Below are 25479 nucleotides of genomic sequence, written 5' to 3' on the forward strand. Positions count from 1 at the left end.
CCAATGCTCTGTTCTTGTAAAAAAATAATATAAAAATTAACCATTTATTCTAAAAATCTAGTTCTTCTTGGAGCTTTTCTATCTTATTTCATAAGATCATGTCAAATCAAAAAACATTAAGATCTTTATTTTGTGAATTATTATTTTTTGAATAAAAAAAAATCTAAAACTCATAGTTTAGTAATTAAAAAGTTACTTTTTACTCAGGAAGGGTAATGATTTTGGCAGTTCATTGTATGTATGTATCTACGTATGTTCCACCGTAACGCCTAAACTACTGAACCGATTTTAATGAATGAGGTGTCAAAAGATTCGTAATAATAGCGCGGGTGACAGGTTATATATAATTTATAAAAAAAATATAGGACGAAATTAAACGTCATATTCTAACCTCTAAAAAAATTAAACCGAGAAAATCACTATGTGTCTGGTATCAAAAGAAAGGTGTTGGCGAGCACATTACGAATATATATATATATCATATTGTTTGAGTCAAAATATATCTTTAAATTGCAGTAGTACAGTTCGTGCGGTTCAGTCGTTTTATTTACCTAGAGGGTCCTGGGTTCGATCCCCGGCTGGGTCGATTGAGATTTTCTTAATTAGTCCAGGTCTGGCTGGTGGGAGGCTTCGGCCGTGGCTAGTTACCACCCTACCGACAAAGGCGTACCGCCAAGCGATTTAGCGTTCCGGTACGATGTCGTGTAGAAACCGAAAAGGGGTGTGGATTTTCATCCTCCTCCTAACAAGTTAGCCCGCTTCCATCTTAGACTGCATCATCACTTACCATCAGGTGAGATTGTAGTCAAGGCCTGACTTGTAAAAAAAAAACCTATATCAGAATGCCACGATATAGATATTGCACGGCTTGTGTGACTGATTGGGAAATGGAAAAGTATTAAATAAAAAATAAAGTTGAACAACCATAACCCGACTACGTAAAAAAAGTAGTCTTAATAGGACAAAACAAGAAAACATTTCTGATAGAAATTGGGAAGTGCATAGGTACTAAAATCATCCTGGTAAAGCCGTGGTAGTTGTTAAACTTTTTTTTGTGTATGTTTAATGATCTCGTTTATTTTATCTCTAATTAAAACATAAACTAGTCAGGAAAAAAAAGCGATAAAAAATATATTAAAAACCGAGATAAATTTAAAATTGTTAGAAATATTTTTTCTGTCATGATGTCTCACAAATCACTTAATTAATGAATTTTCAAACTAAAAAAGAATAGTTTTACAATAACTACTTTTATTTAATTAGAAAATCAGACAGTTTAATGATTTCTTTTTCTTAAAAAATAACTTTATTTAAATAAAAGAAAGTCGTGTTAGTCACACTATTTATAACTCAAGAACGACTGAACCGATTTGGCTGGAGAGGTAAATTAGAATTGGGTGGAGAGGTAAATTAGAACAAGGCAATGCTTAGACTACGGCAAAGCCGCATGAATGTTTTATATATTTAATAGTCTAAGTGCGGCATAGTGAGGAAATATTCAATCGATTTATATGAATGAGGTTCAATCTATTTTTAAGACGATCTGGGTCAATGAGGCTACATTTTATATCTACGAGTATACACCTAAGCAAAATCGATTTGCGTAGGTACGCAAAGTACACAAAGTTAAAAGGAAAATATTTCTTTTTAATATTGTATCGAGTGGAACGTCAAATGAAAGAAGATTACAGTTTATAAATATATTCAAGACTAAAGTATAATAAATTAATATTGAACATTAAATGAAACCAACCCACGAGAGATTATTTTGTACTAACTGAATCTAATGTTACTTACTTGTACTATTATATATTCTGTAGCAACACATTAATACGTCATCATGAATAAATACATATAAATGAACTTGAAGTGTATGTCTGTGGTTTCGAAAAAAACTGTGCATTCTCAAGTGCTTACAATAGGGTACTTGACTAATATCAAATTTATTATAAACAATATTAATTCCGTGTAGTACATGGAATAAGGGTCCGAAATATATCGATATCAATTAATAAAAGTTAAGGATTTCTTATAAATCTTAAATATCACATATGTTTTCAAATTTTCCAAACGTCATAGACGGTGACGTCCATTTTGTGACGTCACTAACACACTTGATGTACTAAACTAAATGTATATAAAACTAATTTTTAACTAATATTTTTGTCAAACGCTCCGTTTGTAAAGGATTTATTATAGTGACGTCACGAAACAGTTGATATTTATAGGCCGTCATGGCCAACAGACGTTTAGGCTCGTATTGTCAAAAACATATTTAGAAACTAAAATTTTTATGTAATCACGTCTCAAAAAAATAAGATTTTTTTTTCAATCTAGTAGAACGATAATGAACAATTTAAGACCATTTAAAAAAACCGGACAAGTGCGAGTTGAACTCGCGTGACGTGGGTTCCGAACGAAGTTAATCTATCATGTTTTTGAAAACTGATCTGATATTGTACCTAAACAAATAATTTTCAGGCTTGCTCGTTTCGTTAAATAAAAATCTAAACCTAAAAATATTATTATAATACATAGTATTTAACATAAAAAATTTAAAACACCGCCTTCATACTGATCAGCAGGTAGAACATATTATGATGTTATTTTTCACTTTTTAGTTTAGTGGGTAGGTACGTTTTTAGGTTTTGAAATCGGTTGTATTTTTTTATTAAATTTTTTATTATTTTTCCTTTTTTTAGTGTAAAATTTCAACTCAAACGAATACATCAGACCCCTAATGACAGTCACAACCCATCTTAGTACAAATATCTCAGCAATACAAATTATTCAAGCCCAAGCACAAGGTAGCTACCGTAAACCGTTAAGGGGTTCCCTTAATTGACCTTGGTCTTCATCATCAGACCCCTAATAACAGACGCAACTCATCTAGGTAGAAAGTTCTCAGCAATACGAATTAATCAAGGCCTAACACAAGGTAGTTACTGTAAACTGTTAAGGAGTTCCCTTAATTGTCCTTGGTCTTCATCACCAAACCCCTAAATGACAGTCACAACCTATCTATGTGGAAAGTTCTCATTAATACAAATTAATCAAGCCCAAACACAAGGTAACTGCTGTAAATCGCCGAGGAGTTCCCTCGTCTGTTTTATGGCTCCTTCATTAGATCGATTTTAAACCTTCATGAAATTGTAGTGCTTAAAAGTACTAAATGGAAAAGTATACGAACACACTAGACACCCATATAATTTTTGAAAGTTCCTCTCAATTTCTCCAGGATTCCATCATCAGATCTTGACATGATGGCAATGGGACCAAATGGGGACTATACCGTTTCAAACAAAAAAAGAATTTTTGAAATCGGTCCAGGCGTCTTTGAGTAATCGGTGTACATACATAAAAAAAAAATACCGACCGAATTGAGAACCTCCTCCTTTTTGAAGTCGGTTAAAAACTTAACATTAGTTTTGATGAATAGGTTTTATTATATTGAAGGATTTACCACGTTAGTTAAAGATCGTGAACTTGTAAAGTTCTCCTGTAATCTACTTATAAGTAAAAAACTAAATAATTTCTGTATTTCAAAATTACGAAAAAAATATTTTAGATTTTCTTAACAAGCTCTTTCATTTGATGTATCACACGTTGCAGTTTACAATTTTTCTTTGTGTTTTTTATGTAAAAGTGTCCTTAATATTAAAAAATTCAGAGTTCTGAAGTTTTACGATAACTTTTCAAAATTCAAAATTTTAGGTTTAGTAGTTTCGGAGAAAAGGGGGGGAATGGTCTATTTTCTTGAATAACTTGGAAATACTTGACAAACTTCAAAATTACAAAAATAAATTTTGAAATCCTCTCATCAAGACCTCTCATTTGATGTGTCACATGATGCAGTTAGAATTTCTTTTTTTCGTGTTTTGTATCTTGCCCCCAAAAGTAATCTTCATATTCTAAAGTTTAAATTTATATAGAGGTTTTACGAAAATCTTTACGTAGAATTCTTCTTCGTAGAAAACTTCAGTATTTTTTTTTATTTTAGGTTTAGTAGTTTCGGAGAAATGGAGGGGGGGGGGGAATGGTTTATTTTCTTGAATAACTATTTATTGGAAACTATTTATTTCTTTAATCTTCTTATTAAGACCTTTCATTTGATTCCACAGGTCAAATTCTGAACATTGAAGATTTTTAAAATAATTTACTGGAGATCATTATATAATCGATACTCAAGCTAAATAAAACTATTTATTATATATAAACATGCAAAAAAAATAATAGAAAGGGGTTAAATAGGGGTTGAAAGTTTACATCAAGTTTCACGCGGACGCGGTCACCGGCGTCGTTTGTCGTAATAATTAACGACATGCATAGTCTATCTATTTGCATCTTGATATGAAAGAGATTTACTTGTGTTCATCAAACTAGACCAAGGTCACGGTTAGAAAATGTCATCACAGAAAACGTAGATCTGATGCGTCAGCTGCAATGATCGTGTTGCAATGTATTGCAATAGCAACTGGTTATTGCGACTTCAGGAACTACTGAACGGATTATTATACGGTACTCGCTCACGCCGCGCGGTTTCACCCGCGTGGTTCCCGTTCCCGTAGGAATACGGGGATAATATATAGCCTATAGCCTTTCTCGATAAATAGGCTATCTAACACTGAAAGAATTTTTCAAATCGAACCAGTAGTTCCTGAGATTAACGCGTTCAATCATACAAACAAACAAGCTCTTCAGCTTTATAATATTAGTATAGATTATTGAACGGGGCTTCCGAAAGTCGAAATTTTCGTCAATGCATTCTATTGGTAATACACTACTAGGGAATTCTACTTCAGAGCTTGTTTTTTTGATCCCAGTATCTCGGGATTCACAAAAGTCAATCCCGGGATTTTCGAATATTAGGAAAAAAAGTAAAAAGTACGTTAAAAGCTGTTATTCTTGCAAAACTGCTTTTAATTTGTGGTAAAATAGGTTTGTGCTTTTATCAACTATTTCGTAAATACAAATAAAAATTAACGATAAGCTCACGCACTTAACAATTTTAGGTTAAATTTATTGCTTAACCTTTCGTCTAAATATACGTATTACTTAACTTATTATGAATTATCTACTAATTACTGACGAAAAACGCAAAAAAAAATATTTCCTGGTTATTAAACAACTATACTTTCTTAACAAAATCGGCAATGTATACTCTGTATTAAATTTTTAAGTACTTTTTCGGCAATGTATTGTCTATTATGATTGTATTTTCTTTTAATTAGTTTATTATTGTTTTGTAATGACTGTTTTTGCCAAAATAAAATAAAATACAATAAAATAAAAAAAAAATAATGTAATTGTCTATTGCAGCGTCAACACTGAAAGTTGTCACTGCAACACAACACAAAAACAGACGTAGCAAACACAGATATTAGTTGTGTAATTCGATCATTCTTTGAAACCATAAGTAATAGCACGGTGTGTCGTTGAAAACTATGTAAGAAAAGGAGATGGTCCTAAATTGCATGGAGCTCTTGGCAACTTGGGTTTTAATTTTATTTATTTCTTTTTATTTCGTTAGATTTATTTACTTATTTAATTTTAATAAAGCCCTTTTATTTTTTAAATTTTAATGATACGGGGCACAAGAGTGGACCTGAAATGGACCATCTCCTTTGTTTTATTCCAAATCCCGAAAATCTCATAGAAAATTTCACAGTTGTAATCTCGGTATTTCAATCGCGAAATGAACCTTGGTCGAATTCCCTATGCACTACTCATCAGTCAGCATTAGACTGTTATTCTATATTTCTATATCAATTATATCCGAATTTATATTCAGAAATGAATTCAAATTCTCATGTTAGGAAAACAGAGGGTGACTGATTGTTTACCCATTACGCTTTTCAATAAAATATGAATTATCAAAATCGAACCACTCTATAAAAAATTACGCGTGGTTTTACATTACAATTAATGAAAAAACAACCATTACAATTAATGAAAAACAGTCACCCCACCGTTTTCCTACCCTTAGGATTGGAATTATTTTTCCAAATTTATATGGGACTGACTTCGAAATATACCCTTTCTAATAAAAGAAAGAATTATAAAAATCGGATTACATTTAATGTGTAAGCATAGATCAATACTTACCGACGTTTCCATAAGGCGGCATCAAGTATTCTTGAAGACATATAAGGTACACGATTGCCGATCCGAACGTAAAACCCGTGAGAAACATACTGGCTTTGAAACATCTGTACCCTGCGACAAAAGAAATATATTAAACTGGATGAAACTGCAACAATAACGAATCAGAATGAGAGGGGTTAGGCCTTAGTCCACCACAGTGGCCCAATGCGGATTGGCAGACCTCACACGCGCAGAGAATTCAAAAAATTCTCAGGTATGCAGGTTTCTTCACGATGTTTTTCATTCAGCGTTTGAGATAAGTGTTAATTTCTCAAAATGCACATAACTGAAGAGGTGCAAGAGGAGGTGCCCCAGACCGGATTCGATATTTTTTTTACAAAAATGCGTTAGTTGCACACAATCAGGTACCAGGGTAATAGAATCTGATAGATTTAATATATTTTCTCGAAAGGAACTTTAGTGTTCTGGTGTAGTAAAACAGCTCATGACTGAGGGCCCCGTATGGGTTCAAAATAGTCGGGCATACACCGACGTTGTATCAGGTGAGTTTTAGTTGTGTTTCATAACACTTACTCAGTCCCGTCTTTTTTGTACCAAAGCTATGAATAGTAGTACTGGTTGAAATTTGTGTATTTATCTTCACGACATATCCAATTTGTCCAATGGCGCCAGAGTTGTCTCAGTCCCATCTTTTTTGTACCAACGCTATGAAAAATATAGTGGTACTGGTTGAAACTTGTCTATTTCACTTCACGAGATAATATCGTTGGTTACTTGCGATCTCGCCTATACCACCATAGGCGAGATCGCAGTAAAGGGATAATTGAATAAAACAAATACAGAAAAAAATCTTACCAAAAAGTGTGTAAACTATGCCAAATATGATGTACATGGCACAGATGACACTGATGATTGGGTCAAAGTTGTAGTCGACCATAGAGCAGAAGGAGCCCTCTATGTGTGGCCCGTTGAACTTGATGCTCATGTTGGGAGGTGGCCGCGTGACCTGGGGCACCAGCTGGCCAACCGAAGACATGCTTCTGGTGCACTGGATATTCACAGTGATTTCTGTAAAACATTTACTATCTTAAATTAACGACCTACTACCCAGGCTTCCCTCCAGGAGAGGGTCATTTTATGACGGCCTCCGTGGCGCATTGGTATGCGCGGTAGATTTACAAGACGGAGGTTACCACCCTACCGACAAAGACGTACCGCCAATCGATTTAGCATTCCGGTACGATGTCATGTAGAAACCAAAAGGGGTGTGGATTTTCATCCTCCTCCTAACAAGTTAGCCCACCAGGAGAGGGTCATTTTATGACGGCCTCCGTGGCGCATTGGTATGCGCGGTAGATTTACAAGACGGAGGTTACCACCCTACCGACAAAGACGTACCGCCAATCGATTTAGCATTCCGGTACGATGTCATGTAGAAACCAAAAGGGGTGTGGATTTTCATCCTCCTCCTAACAAGTTAGCCCGCTTCCATTTTAGATATTGTAATCAAGGGCCAACCTGTAAAGAAAAAAAAAGGGGGGTACGAAGCTTAAACTCACCACGCTCCTTCAATATGGGTTGGATAAATTCATTAACATCTTTTCCGCTCAAGTCACACTCTCCCAAGTAATAAAGAATTACACAAGAAGAAATGTGGACGGCTTGAACGCCACGAGTATACTGAATCCGACCGCACGACGAGCCCCTTATATCGCAAGTCGTTACCGCCGACCGACCGGTACCCCTCTCTAACTCCCCACTATTTACAGAAACAAGTCGCGCCACCTGACGTCATATTCGTCTCTGAAAACTATTTCCTACAATATCATAAAATCAGCTATCTTAGTACCATAACACAAGCTATATGCTAACTTTAAGGCTAAGTACTTTACTGAGGTATATTGTCACTTACACCCTTGCATGGGCTAACACAACATGTAAGCACACAATAAAGGCGCATGCCTTGACCTAAGAATAAGAAAAAAACTCATGCACCTTACACAGCATAAGTTGAGAACAGTAGTTGGATATAACAGGTCACTGCACGCTGTACAAACACCTTTCAATTCTAGGTATGACTGACAGTCCTATCTGCATGGCCTGTCTGGAGAACAAGATACTGATACTCATTATGCTTAGATGCTAAAGGGTAACCAAGTAATGTGCAAAATACATTGGTTCCTCAGCAATACTTCATAAGGCTATCAGGGACCTGGTAAACCTTCTGAGCAAGGAGCAAGCTCGGCTAGATGAAATTAATTCAGCGGGAGCAAAAGCACCCACACACAATGGCCAGTCACCATCCTTTGTGCACTTTGCACTTCAAGTGCAAAAAAGGTTCTGAAGAACAATTACAATTCAGAACCAATATAACACTGCTAACAGGTATGACAATTGGACTCAATTTGCTTAATAGTTCATATCAATATAATGACAATTATAGAAGATCCATCATGTCCAGTTTGTGGCAATGGGGAGAGCGGTTGTCACTTTTGTCCTATGTTTGTGCAGTTGGTAAATCTGCTTGGTAAGGATAGACCTGACAAATGAACCTCACCATAGGGGATACAACTGTCTTCATCAGTCAGTCATTGTGAATCAGTTAGATTCACAAAGAACAGGAAGGCTTGAGGGAGGAACACCATTGGGACAAATTTTTGCAATTACAACCAGACTAATCCTCTGCTTATCCATCAGGAATAAGTTGGGATTATGAGAGATGAGATGATACAGGGAGACAGAATCAAGACCGGGAGCAGCAGAAAATGCTGGAATTGGTAAGTGACACAAGTATGCTTCGCTGATTGAGAGTTACATAAATTTATTCCTTTTGTTGAGAGCCATGGAGTTGCAGTGCCGAGAATTTTTTCGGAATCATTTCACAGTGGCTAGTTGACGCTACTGGTGACAGAAGGGCTGGCTCATTTTTTGCACAAAGGATCAGCCTGGTTGACCAGTGTGGAAATGCAGAGAGTATCCTTGCCACCATTCTGCGTGAGCATGATTTGTATAGTTATAAGGATAAGTTAGCTTAAGTTAGTAGTGAAATAAAATCCTTTATCAATTTATATATTATTGTGAAGTTCTAAAAACATGAAAGTTCAATATTTTAAGGTAATATTAAAACCCATATATTAAAATTAAGAGAGCAATATATACTTTGATATAGCATCATGGCTAGTAGATATATAAAACATTTCAATCAAAGTACATACAATCTTCTGTTCACTCCATACACCAATATCAGTGATAATTATCAAAACTAATTGAAACAAAGCCTGTGGAGCCCCACAAATAGATACAATTAGCCACATAATAACTAGATAAACTTCGACGGAAACAAACGTGGGCGCGAGAAAGCGTGACTTTACAACAAAAAAATTAACCAAACACTTCTTAAATAATCATCAGACAGACATCGTACAACACTAAATTAAACGCCGATAGTAATCAATTACTTTCACCATAAACAATTTATCCTAACTAATATCAAACGAGACGTATTGTAAAACTATTCGTATTATATACCGCAGACGAAAAACGGTCAATATTTTGATGTAAAGCGTAAAGTAAATAGGTAGGAACATTAAAATAACTTACCATTATGTACGTCAGTCGATATCACATTCACATTGTAAAATAAATTAATAATAGAACCAAACTATCACGACCTACTCAATTGGAAAATGAATTCACCATTTATTAAAAACACATCGCGCATTCATTTCCAGCTGAAAATGCTCGTAGCTGGTACAAGCTAGAGTCACAAACTAACAAAGAAAATTAACAACAAAGGTTTTCCAGTTTCCAGCAGCTTTCCTCTCCTTCGTCTCATTTATTTTTTTACATGACATTGACATATCTGAGAGGATTTTCATTTGACAGTAGCGGTTAGTACTTGTATGTCTGAAATAATTATCAAAACATAATTAAAATCATTTTAACCATAGTATCTATGATTTTAACTGACTTAAAAATAGGAAAAGGTTCTCAAATTCATTTTCGTTTTTATGATACTTGTACCGACTCGTAAATCTAAGATAGATACAGACTGTAACTGGACTTGTCAATTAAGATGAAAATAGTGAGAACCTAAACGCAATTAAAAAAAAAAGTTGTCATTGTCAATGTCAACTGTTGTCATTGCCAAATGTCAACAAAAACTACAAAAAACAATGGGTTCATCTCGCAGTTAATAATTTAATTTTAAGGTTTCTATTCTATCTTTTAGACGCCTTCGCCTTGCTGAGCTGACGTCTGACAGTGCAAGGTGAATCAACGGAAGCACTGGTAGGTAGGTAGAGATTATCACTATTGAAGTGCATTTTCATTGTTTTTTAAATTATTTTTCCCTTTGTTTTAGTTAAGGTACAATACGATACGACAGCATTTCCGTGCAGTGGCGTCTGGATATCGAAGCGTATTTGGAGATTAGTTGGGAGCCTATAAGTAAACATGTAAGTAATGGTTTTAATTGCATTACAGTATTCATTGTTTAACAATAGGTCATAACAGAGTACGACAACCATGTTGGAACAAAAATAAATTAGTCATAACTATTTTATAAACAGTTATGATAAGCCAAAGGAAAGTAAAACAAATATTATCAGTCTAATTTACATATGTGTTAGGAATACAAATAAGTACTTCCATCATATTAATTTACTTGATTTACATGCATATACTTATTATGCATGTATACTTAGAAGTAATTTTCTAGTAATAAGTGTATTGTTTTATTTTTGTGTATATTTTCCTTTATGTAATATGTATGTAAAACTTGATTTTGGAAAGGATCTGTGGTGTTCCGTAATTCATAAAGAATGATGAGATTCACGAGCAACTAAAGGTGAAAACTGTCAATGAAGAGATTGCCAGCGTCATGCAAAAATACAAAACAACTAAGGAGTCATCAAAATGTTCTGGCTTCATAATTGATTACACTCAAAAAGTGAAGTTATCACACATCTGCTTATAGTTACTGATCGCAGATAAACCCAGAAGTAAAAAAAATATTTCTCTTTATAAATAAAAATTATTTATGTTATTATATAACAACTAAACATTTTAACAGATATTTCAAGTTAATGTGAACTACTTTTCATCCTTATTTATATATAATAATCTTAAGCAAGTAATCTTTTGGTGTACTGAACCAATTTTTAAAAATTCTATAATGTAAAGTTAGCCACATTATTAGTGAGTGTCTTAACCTATATTTTACCATTGCATTCCTGTGGGAATGGGAACCACATATTGTGGGATGTCTGCTAATATGCAATAACTTTGTTTTTGAACCCATGTGAAACTTAATAATATTTAAAACAACTGCTTCATCAGTGGTTAGCATATTCAGCTTTGAATCATGAGGTCATGTGTTTGAAAACTAGGATCTAGTATTATCCTGGTACTAGCTCTGTCTCAAGCAATCCTACTACTATAATAGTTAATTTTCACTTTTTTTTGCATTTAGAATGGCATGGACGAGATATCAAAAGTTTCTAGCTATCATGATGGTGGTGACAGGATCAATAAACACACTCAGCACCAAATGGGCAGACAAAATGGACTCTAAGAACTCAGCTGGTGAGGTGACATTGTTTGTGCATCCCTTCCTTCAGGTAAGAATTTAAAGATATAGAAGTATAAAAAAGTCAAATATAAACTACATAACCATGAGAATAACAAAATGAAACTAGTTCTTCCTTTTTCGAATTCATACTCCTTAGATCTAATTGATATGCTTGAATGTCAACTTTATGGTTATTGTTAGCAACAGATGATAAATAGGACATAAATAAACAAGGGAAAAAATAAATGAAATGGAATGTAGTTCTGATACAGGTGATACATTCTTTTAGAAACTATAGCTATTCAAAATAATAAGTTAGGAACAAGACAGAGATAATGTTCACAGAGCCAATCAATATTGCAGTGTGGCATAGTGCTTCAATGACATCTGTGTACTGGTTATACCTTTGCAACTTCGTCTGTAACACTCCTGATGTTGCGCGCGGGGCGGGGGGCGTGTAGCGATGAATGAAAAACCCACGACTGATTCAATTCCCCGCACGCACGATTTCACACCCGCACAGTCTTTCCTCCCGTCGCGCGCATATCATGGGAGTGTTTGAACGAACTTGCCAGACTATATTTTAGTGATGTTTGGCCTGCATCATCAAGTGAGTTGCAGGGAGCCGCTGGATGCAAGTAGCTCAAAATTCTGGTGTTTAAAACACCTTGTTAATCTATAATCTGCAAAGTGACATGTTATTGTAAGGCCAGCATAAAAAAATAAATGCCATGGCACATGACTGGCATGGCACTGATCTGGAGCTGTCATTATTCAAATGGTTATGATATTTAGTTAAAAACACTCATTTATTTTGTACCAAATCTGCTAAGCAACTTTTAGGCACCTAGTAGAGCACTTTCTCAAAGCTGTTACTTTACTTGTAACAAACTATAGATATCAACATAGACTCACCAAGCATATATCGCAAGTTAGTTTTATAGATTTACTAATTTTTCAGATTGCAATGCTAATATTAGCTTTCAGTAATTGGAGTGATTTCTTTATATTTTAATAAACTTCTATAATAAACAAAACACCTTGGATTTTCAGGCTTCAGCTATGTTCCTCGGAGAAATGCTGTGTCTGCTGACGTTCAAAATAATGTTTTGGATGAACCGCAACAGAGACAACCCACAAAACACTTTGATCCAAGGCAACCAGAACTTCAACCCTTTTATACTGATGCCGGCTGCCATGTTTGATTTGGTGAGAAGGCTTATTCTTCTTTATGTTACCACTAATAAGAGCTATTTTTGAAAACACATTACATTATTGTAAAACACAGAGCCATACTACCCATGTATGTATTTAAGATGGCGAATTATTGATTGCAAAATGTCTGCTTCAGCGAACTGACTGTAATTATTTTTATTTTTTGTAATTTCTTTTATGTTCTAGACATATAAAGGGCTATAAACTTGCTAGCCTATATTATTATGATTTTGTCTATATATTGATATAATAATAAGAATAAAGTCCCTCAAATGGAAATTTTGCTATGGTAGTCAATCTCATGTTGGGTAGTCATCTATGCAGGTTACTAATATGTATAGAAATAATAGACAAATGTACAAGTAATTGCTTAATTGGTCTAGTGGTTAGTGTATGTGGCTATCTATCTAGGTCTTGGATCAGTCTATGACATATTAAGATTCTCTTCCAAGAAATTTTCAGTAAAAATTCTTAGCTCCTTAGTTGCAGCTTTTCAAAAAGAAAGAACATTAAGCCACGAATTAATAATAATACAGCTTTTTTATTTCCATTAAATAGATTGCATAGCAAAATTTATAAGTATCTTAGACTAATGAAAGCATTAAGTTTGTGTTTTATCATAGATATTTTTGATCCACCGTTTATTCCTTTCGCATGCAGGTGTCAAAGTCACCAGTTATCACCACATTTGTATATCATATACTTGTTCAGACGTACATACTTACATACCATACAACATATGTTACAAGGATCAAACATTATAACACCAGAAACTCCTGCATTGAAGCAATGCAAACTTTATATTTGTTCTGCTATAAGTAATCTGACCTTGAACCCTTTAATTAGACCGCATAACTAGGAAAGAAGTGAAGGAAATGGTATTTATGTGATCGTGGTCCACAGGTGGCCACATCGATAATGTACATAGGTCTCAACCTGACCTACGCAAGCAGCTTCCAAATGTTCCGCGGATCAGTGATAGTGTTTGTTGCACTGATGTCATCAATTTTCCTCGGCAGGGTCATCTCCAACCACCAAGCCATAGGAATCGGTAAGTTCCTTTTTTAATTGTCACGTTGGATCAGGGTTTGAATCCTGGATCGACATATTAAATATTGTGTTGTCTTTCCTCTAAGAAATTTTCAGCAGTAGCCTGGAGGTTTAAAAATTGGTGGCGTTAAGTCCCTGTGCCTTAGAGAGCAACTTTCTTTTAAGCCTAATCTTATAGTGGACAAACTAAACAGGTTAATAATAATGACTACGCAATTGTATGTATTTTCAATTTGTAATTATGATTTTACGATCCAAACAAAAGGCCTATCTGTTGGTTATTGGAAAACCAGTAACTATAAACATCAATATTTCACAGGACATGATCTTGGTCACAGAGACAGAACTCATCCACCTAACTGTCGTCCTATGTCAAAAAACGTTAGGCATAGCTACTAAGCTATTGGACGTTGGGTGATGCTGGAATGGCGACCCTGCATTAGAAAGCGCGTTGGTCGACCCCCCATCGTTGTGTGCAGGCGGCTCAGGATCGTGATGTTTCAAAGTCCCTACAAAAAGCCTTCTGCAGTGGATGTCCATCAGGTGATATGATAATGATGATGATGATGGACACTGGCTACTAAACCCTTCAGATCGAAGCACATAAATGCATTAATTAAGAGAAAACCAGATTACACAGATTATATGTATAAAGATTACATAGATTTTGAAAAAGATCTAGATTACTTTAACTTGGCGGCAACATTACATGAAATCTATATCTACAATGTATGTATTCAATTGTCGAATTGTTAAAAACCTTTTTTTATATCATGACTCATAAGTAATAACATTGACTTAGTTTACAGAGGAAGAGGGAATAGTTAAAAACTTCGTATGTATAAACTGTTCCTAAATATTCGCAAACAAAACGAACAAAGTCGCCATCGTCTTTTAGTATTTATATAAACAAGAATGGGTTCTGTAAAATGATCAGGTGGTTACAAATGCATGGAGAAATTTGTTCCCAGCCTTACTAAGCAAAACGTGTAAACAAGATCAGCTTGTAAAGGTGACGTAATCATCTTGTTATGAGAACTGCGTCCAGTTTATGTATCGCTATATATTATTCCTAAATATTACACACCGACTTATGTTTACCTAGATACCGTTACTGTTTATTTCAGCGCACCACAATTATTTAAAGAAGGAAAAAGAAAAAAATAAAATTTAAAACACGACGATTTTTTTCGAGCTGTGTTGCATTTTCAATTTTGGGCCTTCGAAATAAACCTTCAGTTAACATCATACTATATTTGAACGCTTTATTAACGTCCGTTAAAAAAACTCTCTTGCGAATGTGGACGAACTTGCTGTCCGCTAGTTAAAAATAAATACTGTGAATGTTGAAATGACTCACAGTTTAGATAATAGTTGCTTTTGTAACATTACACGTATTTGATATACATTGTATACAAAGTATTTGCTGAGATAACTAATTGAACGATTCAAAAACAACTGCTTCGAATTACGAGTACATATACCGAGAATTATTATATGCAAGTAAAAGTGATATATGTACTTATAGTCCATATCCAAATCCATACTAATAATATACAGAAAAATTTGATTGCTTGTTTGTTGCAATTGAATAAGATTTGATAAAGTCTTTACCAGTCGAATCCTACATTGATTTCTGTTGAACATAGGTTATATATGGAGTATTTCCCATAACTACAAGGTGTTGACGAGACCACTTATTGGAGCCAAACAGTATATTTTATTAACTGAAAGACAGATATAAGTAATATTTTATTAACTGAAAGAAAAATCTTTTTACGTTTTCATACAACGTAATCCCGACCGTGGGAATTTTTCGGTAGAAAAAGATCTCAAATTTTCGGTTGTAGCAGGGATGTAGGCTGCTCTCGATCTTGGTGTTTGAAAGTTCCTACAATTTATGTCCATCGTCTGATAAGAGTAATTGAGTGGGTGTGAGTGATTGACACTGATAACTGTTTTTTCCAGGCTTGGTGATAATGGGTCTCGCATTGGTAGGCCTGACGGATGCGCTGTACCAGTCGGACGAGGCGAAGGGGAGAAACAGCCTCATCACGGGCGACTTGCTTATCGTCCTCGCTCAGGTCATCACTGCCTGCCAGATGGTCTATGAAGAAAAATACGTTTCAGGTATGTTTTTGTAATTTGATGAGAAGTTAGCCTTTGACTGCTATTTCACCCGATGTTAAGTGATGATGCAGTCTAAGATAGGAGAGAGCTTATTTACAAGAAGTATGAGTACAAGTTAATTCTTCTCATAACTCGGATGATTTATTGCCTGGCGATACTTTTTCTTCCTTCTAGGCCGTTTCCGCTAATGGTCTAATGATTACCTATATACCAAAATACCAGCAAAGACGTACGCTTTGGCTTGGAAAAAGTTACAATCATTTAACATAAGTATATCAACGAATCAACGTAAACATCGGTTTTCCATTAAAACAATTTTGCTACTACCCTCAGACTAATTAGATGCGGCCCTGCATCGCTAGACGTCTGTCAAAATATATGATCAACGATCTAATACGATTATAAAAACTATCTCTATCGAATCGATGTTTTATAGCTGTAATTCTGTTCGTCGGTTAAAGAGCTCCGTAAAAATACCTTTTTTCGTATGTGCACGCTGTTGAAAGGTTCCGCAGAATAGGTTGCACATAAAAACGTAACGCTGTCATTCGTTTATCGAATTTCACTGCCCATATTTTTTTCATACCGGGGGCTATATATTAATAATAAAAATTTTAATAAAAAAAATACAACCGACTTCAAAACCTAAAAACGTACCCACTAAACTAAAAAGCGAAAAATAACATCATAATATGTTCTACCTGCTGATCAGTATGAAGGCGGTGCTAAGCCGGAGATGTATTAATTCAAGCAATCTTATAGATTTAGATTTTGTTTCATGTGGTCCTGTCAGAAATGGCTTAAATTAAGACAACACCGGCTAAGCACCGACTTCATACTGATCAGCAGGTAGAACATATTATGATGTTATTTTTCGCTTTTTAGTTTAGTGGGTACGTTTTTAGGTTTTGAAGTCGGTTGTATTTTTTTTATTAAAATTTTTATTATTTTTCCATTTTTAGTGTAAAATTTCATCTTAAACGAATACATCAGACCCGTAATGACAGTCACAACCCATCTTGGTACAAAATTCTCAGCAATACAAATTAAACAAGCCCAAGCACAAGGTAGCTACCGTAAACCGTTAAGGGGTTCCCTTAATTGACCTTGGTCTTCATCATCAGACCCCTAATAACAGACACAACTCATCTAGGTAGAAAGTTCTCAGCAATACGAATTAATCAAAGCCAAACACAAGGTAGTTACTGTAAACTGTTAAAGAGTTCCCTTAATTGTCCTTGGTCTTCATCACCAAACCCCTAAATGACAGTCACAACCTAGCTATGTGGAAAGTTCTCATTGATACAAATAAATCAAGCCCAAACACAAGGTAACTGCTGTAAATCGCCGAGGAGTTCCCTCGTCTGTTTTATGGCTCCATCATCAGATCGATTTTAAACCTTCATGAAATTGTAGTGCTTAAAAATACTAAATGGAAAAGTTTACGAACACACTAGACACCCATATAATTTTTGAAAGTTCCTCTCAATTTCTCCAGGATTCCATCATCAGATCTTGACATGATGGCAATGGGACCAAATGGGGACTATACCGTTTCAAACAAAAAAAGAATTTTTGAAATCGGTCCACGCGTCTTTGAGTAATCGGTGTACATACATAAAAAAAAAAAAAATACCGACCGAATTGAGAACCTCCTCCTTTTTGAAATCGGTTAAAAATCGATTCCTATGGAGTAAACTCCAATATATTTTTTAAAATGCATATTATTCCAGGGCTAAACATCCCCGCACTGCAGGCGGTTGGGTGGGAAGGAGTGTTCGGGTTCTCGGTGTTATCCCTGCTGCTGGTGGTGTTCTACTGGGTGCCGGCGCCACCCCACTTTGATAGCAACCCGCGCGGCACTGTGGAGGACGTGATCGACGGCCTCGTGCAGATATGTGAGTGATTCTTTCGCCACGTATGTCATCATCATCATTCACTCTCACTGCTGAGCTCGTCTCCTCTCAGACTGAGAGGGATTAGGCCAATAGTCCACCACGCTGGCCGAATGCGATTGGCAGACTTCACACACGCAGAGTATTAAGAAAATTCTCTGGTATGCAGGTTTCCTCACGATGCTTTTCCTTCACCGTTTGAGACACGTGATATTTAATTTCATAAAATGCACTCAACTGAAAAGTAGGAGGTGCATGGCCCGGACCGGATTCGAAACCACACCCTCCGGGATCGGAGGCAGAGGTCATATCCACTGGGGTATGACGGCTCTTATGCTCGTTTGTCACTCACTGGTAATGTTTACCAGGGAGTAAACAGTACCTGTAATACCATTTACATACCTGGTGTGATGGCCTTCGTGGCGCAGTGGATTTACAAGACGGAGGACCTGGGTACGATCCCCGACTGGGCCGATTAAGGTTTTAGAGCTGAGAGGGACAGGGGAAGGGAGTATCAACTCCAGGCTGAACAACTCAGCCTGGAGTTGGTACTCCCCTGTGTCCCGGATAGGACGTTAGGCTGTCAGTCGCGGTCGTTATCATTAATACCTGATAGTGGTCGTTAAAGAAACATTATCACCCAATCCCAACCCGCATTGACGTATGGTGGCGGGTCTAAGTTCCATATCCTCTGTCCTATTAGGAAGAAAGCCTGGCCCTGTCATCATAAAATCAGCTGAAGGACTTTCCTACCTGCCGAATAATTAATTGCTTTCCTACCAAATACCTGCTAATTGTTAGATATCCACATAGAGGTAGGTCGACCAAATACTACGCTTTCTACTGCGGGGTTGACCTTGACCTTGACCTTGAGACCTTGGGACCCCAATGTCCAAAAGCTCTTGAAACTATATGCCCCGCCAATTGCCACGTCAGCTTCGCGATTCGCTGAGCTATGTCGGTGACTTTAGTTCTGCGGATCTCATCATTTCTGATTCAATCACGCAGTAGTGATGAAATAAACAATCGTTTTGCAGTCAATAACTCCAAACTCCTGGTGGCGATACTGGGTACCGTGATATCTATCGCGTTCTTCAACTTTGCCGGCATCAGCGTCACTAAAGAGATGTCTGCCACCACACGGATGGTGCTCGATTCTGTCAGGTACGTGTTCACTCACAGGCAGGCTCAGACCAATTATTGTATAGGACCTTCCTCGCTAGAGGTTACTTTTCTGTCACAGTATATGATCAACGATCTAATGCGATTATAAAAACTGTCTCTATAGAATCGGTGTTAAATAGTTGTAATCGTGTTCGTCGATTAAAGAGCTCCATAAAAATACCTTTTTGTGTAATTGAATTGTGTAAAAACGGGCAATAACTTCTAGTTTAGTATAAGATATATACCAAATCTAAGCTCATTTTCCTCAGAAAATGACAAACAATTTTGTTGGTGACTATGAGTGCGATACAGGTCCTTCTATAATTGGTCTGATAAGATAAGGTCTGAGCAGGCAGGTGACCATTTTCTATATTTATTGTAAGTGTAACTGGTTCAACTTAGACAGCATCCGTGGCGCAGTGGTAAGTGATTTACAAGATGAAGGTCCTGGGTTCGATCCTCGGCTGGGCCGATTGAGGTTTTCTTAATTGGTCCAAGTCTGGCTGGTGGGAGGCTTCAGTCAGGGCTAGTTACCACCCTACCGACAAAAACGTCAAGTGATTTAGCGTTACCGGTACGATGTCGTGTAGAAACCGAAAGGGGTGTGGATTTTCATCCTCCTCCTAACAAGTTAGCCCGCTTCCATCTTAGATTGCATCATCACTTACCATCAGGTGATATTGCAGTCAATGGCTAACTTGTAAAGAATAAAATATAAAAATAAAAAAACTATGAGGAGTGAGGCTAATAATGATGATGGTGAAGACTGAAGACATTGTATAAAAGTGTGTAAAAAAGTCAAGCTTGAGCGCGTTCGTCGTAAACCACGGACAGACAGACGGACATGGCGAAACTGTAAGGGTTCCTTGTGCACTACGGAACCCTAAAAATTAACCATTTTATTACTATACAAGACTGAGTCGTCCGTTAGTATTGTTAAACCATCATCTATCTTAGTAGGTACCCATAACATCGATCTTCTATTAAAAAGTGGATGCACAATCAGCGACCAAAAGACGTTCCCTCTCAATGAGTGTCAAACACAACTTCTTGGCACTCAATTCAAGTAGTCGCATTTGCAAATTCAACCTTAAACTCAATACTTAAGGTTGAGTTTGCTCTGAATTTGGGATTTTATTGAATATTGGACTATATTTAAAGGCCTTTAGGTATAATTTTCTTTACAAATAATTCTGAAACTGTCAAAGCTAAATTTGTCAGTTTTTAAGTGAAATTTTCTACATGATTGTGCGTCCTTTTATTACAGGAGGTCAATGACCCATAAGCTATAATATTGGCTACTCTTACTTTGGGGCTAGATAGTCGTAGTGTGTATGGACTCCTAGAGTTTGGCTAATGAAAGTAGAGACTAAAATTGAGTGGCAAATTTAAAACAAAATGGAAGGCGTTCCCAAAACAATAGTACAAATATTTAAATAACTCAAGTTTGATAACTACAAAGGAGATGGTCCAAAATTGTATGGAGTTTAGGATCAGTCAGTGTACCTTGGTGGTAATAAAAAAAAATATTTTTTTTTTACTTTTTTCATTATACAAAACTACGAATTTATTTTAATTCTTTCGAAATAATATTCATTCTTTCAACAAGAAATGCAACAATAATATGAGTAATAATGGCGGTTTTCAATGCAGTAGTCGATTTGACGTATGCTGTCAATTGTCATGCCATAGTTGCTTTGAGGGCGCTATCTTGGTATTAATCAAAAACTTGGGTTTAAATTTTACTTATATCTTTTTATTTAGGTAGATTTATTCACTTATTTAGATTTTAATAAAATCCTTGTATTTTTAAATTTTGATAATATTGGGTACAAGATTGGACCTGAAATGGACCATCTCCTTTAATTATTTTTATTTAAGACTAGTAAAATGACTTTTTAGTGACAGTTGCACTTGTCACTTTACTGACTAGAATTAACAATCGTAGAATAGACATATTTTTGAATTTGCCGGGCGATTTCAGTCTCTACTTTCATTAGTCAAAACTAGAGTTTGACATACATTATATTTATATCTTTTAATTAAATTCGACAGGACCATAGTGATCTGGTCGGTGTCAATCGCGGTGGCGTGGCAGGTGTTCCACTGGCAACACCTCGTCGGTTTCGCGGTGCTCATCACCGGACTGTGCGCCTACAACGGGCTGCTGGCGCGACCGTGTGTGCGAAGCACTCCATCCGACGACGAGACCCGCATCGTGGTCGCGGATGCCGACGAGGAGTAGGCGCCCACGACTACGACGAGTGCAGTGTTGGTATGGTGAACATGGACGCGCCTCTTAACTATGGACGATATGGAACTTATATTATTAATGTCCGTCAATAGTACGTCGTATACGCCACGTAGACGCATGGATACTCCTGTTACGGCCTTAACACACTAGTGGTTTGCCAGCGGATGCAAAGCGAAGCGGACGCGCAGCGGATGTGTTGCGGCTGCGCAGCAAAAACGTTGCGAGAGCGCGGCGGATTCGCGACGTTTCCATCGCGTTTTTGTAGCGGATTAACGACGTACAGTACATTCAGTAACTTTCAAAATTCAGAAAAATTCGAAATGGATTCTGACGAGAAAACATTACTGTTTTATTTATTTAAAAAAAACAGATATCTGGCTAAAAACAATTGTTTATATTATATGTATTTTTCTTTCCAAACCAACAAATCATCGCAGGTTAATTTTTCGTCGATTATATTTTTAGTTTGAAAGATCGTAAATTTTGTCTACTATTACTATTATTCGATCGTACATCGTACAAGAGCCAAAAACAAATACAAATACAATTTAAATCGCACGTTTGGCAACACTGGGACGGACTGGCTTGTGTACGAGACAGTACAATATTGTGCTTCCGCAACGAATCCGCTGCGGATGCGGAACGTATCGGTTGCGAGCCCGCTCCGCTTTGAATACGCTCGCAATCCGCTGGTGTGATAGCTCTGTAAGAGCGATGCCCCATTAGTGCGTTATTTGCGATTGCGACTTAGCTGCTTCGTTTTCCATGAATTTTAAATAGACTTTTAGAGAATTTTAAATAGAATTTTAATTAGACGGCCGCGTGGCGCAGTGGGTAGTGACCCTGTTTTCTGCATCCACGGCCGTGGGTTCGATTCCCACAACTGGAAAATATTCGTGTGATGAGCGTGGGTGTTTTCCAGTGTCTGTGTGTATTTATACATTATATAAGTATTTATATGTAGTATATAATTGTATATTAATATTATAGTATCAACTACCTTAGCACCCATAACACAAGCTACTCTGTATGCTTACTTTGGGGCTAGATAGTGATGTGTATTGTTTAAGTATATTTATTTATTTATAAATGTATTTTTTTCCTTTAAAATCTGCTCAGAGACCTAAGCGAAGTGGCACGTCGATTCTCTTTGTACTATGAGAGTCCATCAGAACGCACATCGTGTACGCAGCCGCGTATGCGCATGGATGCCGACACGGACGCGCCTTTGTACAAATAGTGTCCGTCAAAATGTCAAACATGGACGCAATCATCGACGCCTCTCCTTTATACAACGAAACCGTGACTTGGAATGACTTCACTTCACCATAGTATAATCCACGTCTAACTTGTAACACGCTGAAGTTTACTATACTAAAAATTGTTTTTTATATTTTTTTGAGACGTGATTACATGAAAATATTAGTTTTTAAATATGTTTTTGACAATACGAGCCAAAACGCTTGTCGGCCATGACAGTCCATATTTCAACTGTTTCATGACGTCACTATAATAAATCCCATACAAACGGAGCGTTTGACAAAAATATTAGTTAACAATTAGTTCGACGTTTATTTCATCAAGGGTGTTTTTGACGTTTGGAAAATTTGAAAAAATACGTGATATTTAAATTAAGTTTTAAAAGAAATCCTTAACTTTTATGGATTGATATCGATGTATTTTGGACCCTTATTCCATGTACTACACGAAAAAAAATAAAGAATAAAAAAATAGCCCTCTGCTCTGCTTCCGATTCCGGAGGGTGTGGGTTCGAATCCGGTCCGGGGCATGCACCTCCAACTTTTCAGTTGTGTGCATTTTAAGAATTTAAATATCACGTGTCTCAAACGGTGAAGGAAAACATCGTGAGGAAACCTACATACCAGAGAATTATCTTAATTCTCTGCGTGTGTGAAGTCTGCCAATCCGCATTGGGCCAGCGTGGTGGACTATTGGCCTTACCCCTCTTATTCTGAAAGGAGACTCGAGCTCAGCAGTGAGCCGAATATGGGTTGATAATGTTGTAACATTAAACAAGTGTTAACTATATAATGTTTTTGCTTTGTATTAAATTGTTATTGATATAAGTTTGGCCATATGTGTGTATTTTATTAGATATACTCGTATATAGCTTATCTCGATATACGTTAGAATATTTTTTGAATGTATAACAAATGTAATGACTGTGTTTCTGGAGGGCTAGCGTAAAGAGAAAAAAACAAGGTTGACCAATAGAGGCAGAACATATTCAACGACAAATCTTAAATTACAACAATATTTATATTTATATGTACTCTACAATAATATAATACAATAAACGACTTAATTATTATTACAGAGATATAATATTAAATTCTAGAAAAAAACACGTAAATTTTTTTCTTAATGTGGCGCGTTCAATTTCACTTTACCATTTGTTTTTTTTAATATTTTTATTTCTCACTAGTTATAAGATGAATTATTAATGTGATAAAAATGAATTTATATTTTTAATTAAACATGTTAATATGTATCTAAAAACTTGCCTATTAGTTAAGCATATTATATAGAATTAAGTATAATTGCTTAGCTTATAATAACTATGATTAAAATCATGTATCCTTATAATAAAAATTAAACAATGAGTATGGTTTTTTCATTAACATTAGCTGACCTGGCAAAAATAGTTTTGACTTGTAAATTTTGCGAATTATGTAACAACATATTTTCAGACCTACCAAATGTACGTATAAACATTCATCAAAATTGGTCAAGCCGTATCAGAGAAGTGTTGGTGACACTTTGTCATGAGAATTTTATAAATATAGATTTGAGGCACCAAATTAAACTGTCAATGAAGAAAAGGAAAAAGAAAGTATCCCTATATAATCACATGAACGGGGAAAAGCGGATTGAGGAATTGAGGATGCTTTATACAGGGTGTCCCGTAAATATTACGACTTGTTCTACGAGGTGATAGCTGACATCAAGGTCTACATAAATAACGCAATATATGTTAGCCGAAGTTTTACGGTTTTTAAGTTATATTGATTTATGTACAAAATACAAAAATCCCTACCTTCAGTGCAGTTGAGTCATGTGCTGAAAATCATGTGTAGACAAAATTTAACTTTTATTACTTGAAACAACTATTCAACAATAACTACCAAGTATAAAATCAACGCTTAACTAATTTTTCAGCGCATGGTATGACTAAATTTCACTGAAGGTAGGGATTTTTGTAATTTGTACAAAAATCAATATAACTTAAAAACCGTAAATTTTCTTCTAACATATATTGCGTTATTTTAGTATACCTTGGTGTCAGCGATCACCCTGTAGATCGTACTAATTACGGGACACCCTGTATATTGTTTGTCCAATAATACTTATTTGTCGCAGACAACTACTAAGTACCTACATCCTAACCGACCGCCGCGACTTCGTCCGCATGGAACGCTATCAACTACGAAGTAAGAACAAGGAGAGCTAATAGCATGTGTATGTTTAGCTATACTTAATATTCTATAGAGATTTGGCTGGTGGGAGGCTTCGACCGTGGCTAGTTATCACCCTACCGGCAAAGACGTAACGCTAAGCGATTTAGCGTTCCGGTACGATGTCGTGTATAAACCGAAAGGGGTGTGGATTTTCATCCTCCTCCTAACAAGTTAACCCGCTTCCATCTTAGATTGCATCATTACTTACCATCAGGTGAGATTGTAGTCAAGGGCTAACACTTAACTAGAAAGCCACGTTATATGTGAGTGACTTAAGCTATAATTTTATATTCGTTTTCTCAAGACTAGAACATAAAGTATTTGCTTATAAGATAAGTATTAAGAATACTCATTTTTCGGACAGACATTAAAACAAATTGCCTGTCTCCAAAAATTTAACGTTTATAAAACGTTTTTAGAAGTTATTCTAACCGAAAGGCGATGCGTTGCGATGATTCGGATTTCGAATTATTTGTATTCGGTAAGAACTCTCGACGCGCGATATTTTATATCGTACTACCAGAAACAGCGTCATCTTTCGGCAACTAAAACAGTTAATAAGATTTGTCGTCTTCGTTATCAACCAATATTCGGCTCACTGATAAACTCGAGTTA

General features: G+C 36.0%; 2 protein-coding genes across 3 annotated transcripts in view; one reads left to right on the plus strand and one right to left on the minus strand.

The window, feature by feature from the left end:
- The window catches only part of LOC112050439 (transmembrane protein 198), a 39156-nt gene extending 29211 nt beyond the window's left edge, over positions 1–9945 (minus strand). The window contains exons 1-3 of the mRNA XM_024088712.2: positions 9706–9945; positions 6961–7173; positions 6106–6216 (exon numbers count right to left, since the gene is read on the minus strand). Coding sequence (XP_023944480.1) covers positions 6106–6216; positions 6961–7141 — 292 coding nt within the window. The 5' untranslated portion in view covers positions 7142–7173; positions 9706–9945. The remainder of the gene's footprint in view (positions 1–6105; positions 6217–6960; positions 7174–9705) is intronic.
- A 312-nt stretch (positions 9946–10257) lies between these two features.
- On the plus strand, positions 10258–24009 carry LOC112050430 (solute carrier family 35 member F6). 2 transcript variants are annotated; one of them, XM_024088697.2, is made up of 9 exons: positions 10258–10395; positions 10469–10562; positions 11579–11726; positions 12731–12886; positions 13796–13943; positions 15911–16072; positions 17806–17970; positions 19005–19131; positions 21187–24009. In XM_024088697.2, exons 3-9 carry the CDS (start codon positions 11580–11582, stop codon positions 21374–21376), a joined length of 1095 nt encoding a protein of 364 aa, XP_023944465.2. In that variant the 5' UTR covers positions 10258–10395; positions 10469–10562; position 11579; the 3' UTR covers positions 21377–24009. The 2 variants fall into 2 exon arrangements, with proteins under 2 accessions (XP_023944465.2, XP_023944466.2); XM_024088698.2 differs by having other exon boundaries at positions 10263–10399.
- Positions 24010–25479: the final 1470 nt, after the last annotated feature.

The sequence above is a fragment of the Bicyclus anynana genome, chromosome Z (assembly GCF_947172395.1).
Source record: "Bicyclus anynana chromosome Z, ilBicAnyn1.1, whole genome shotgun sequence".
Classification (NCBI taxonomy): Eukaryota; Metazoa; Arthropoda; class Insecta; order Lepidoptera; family Nymphalidae; genus Bicyclus; species Bicyclus anynana.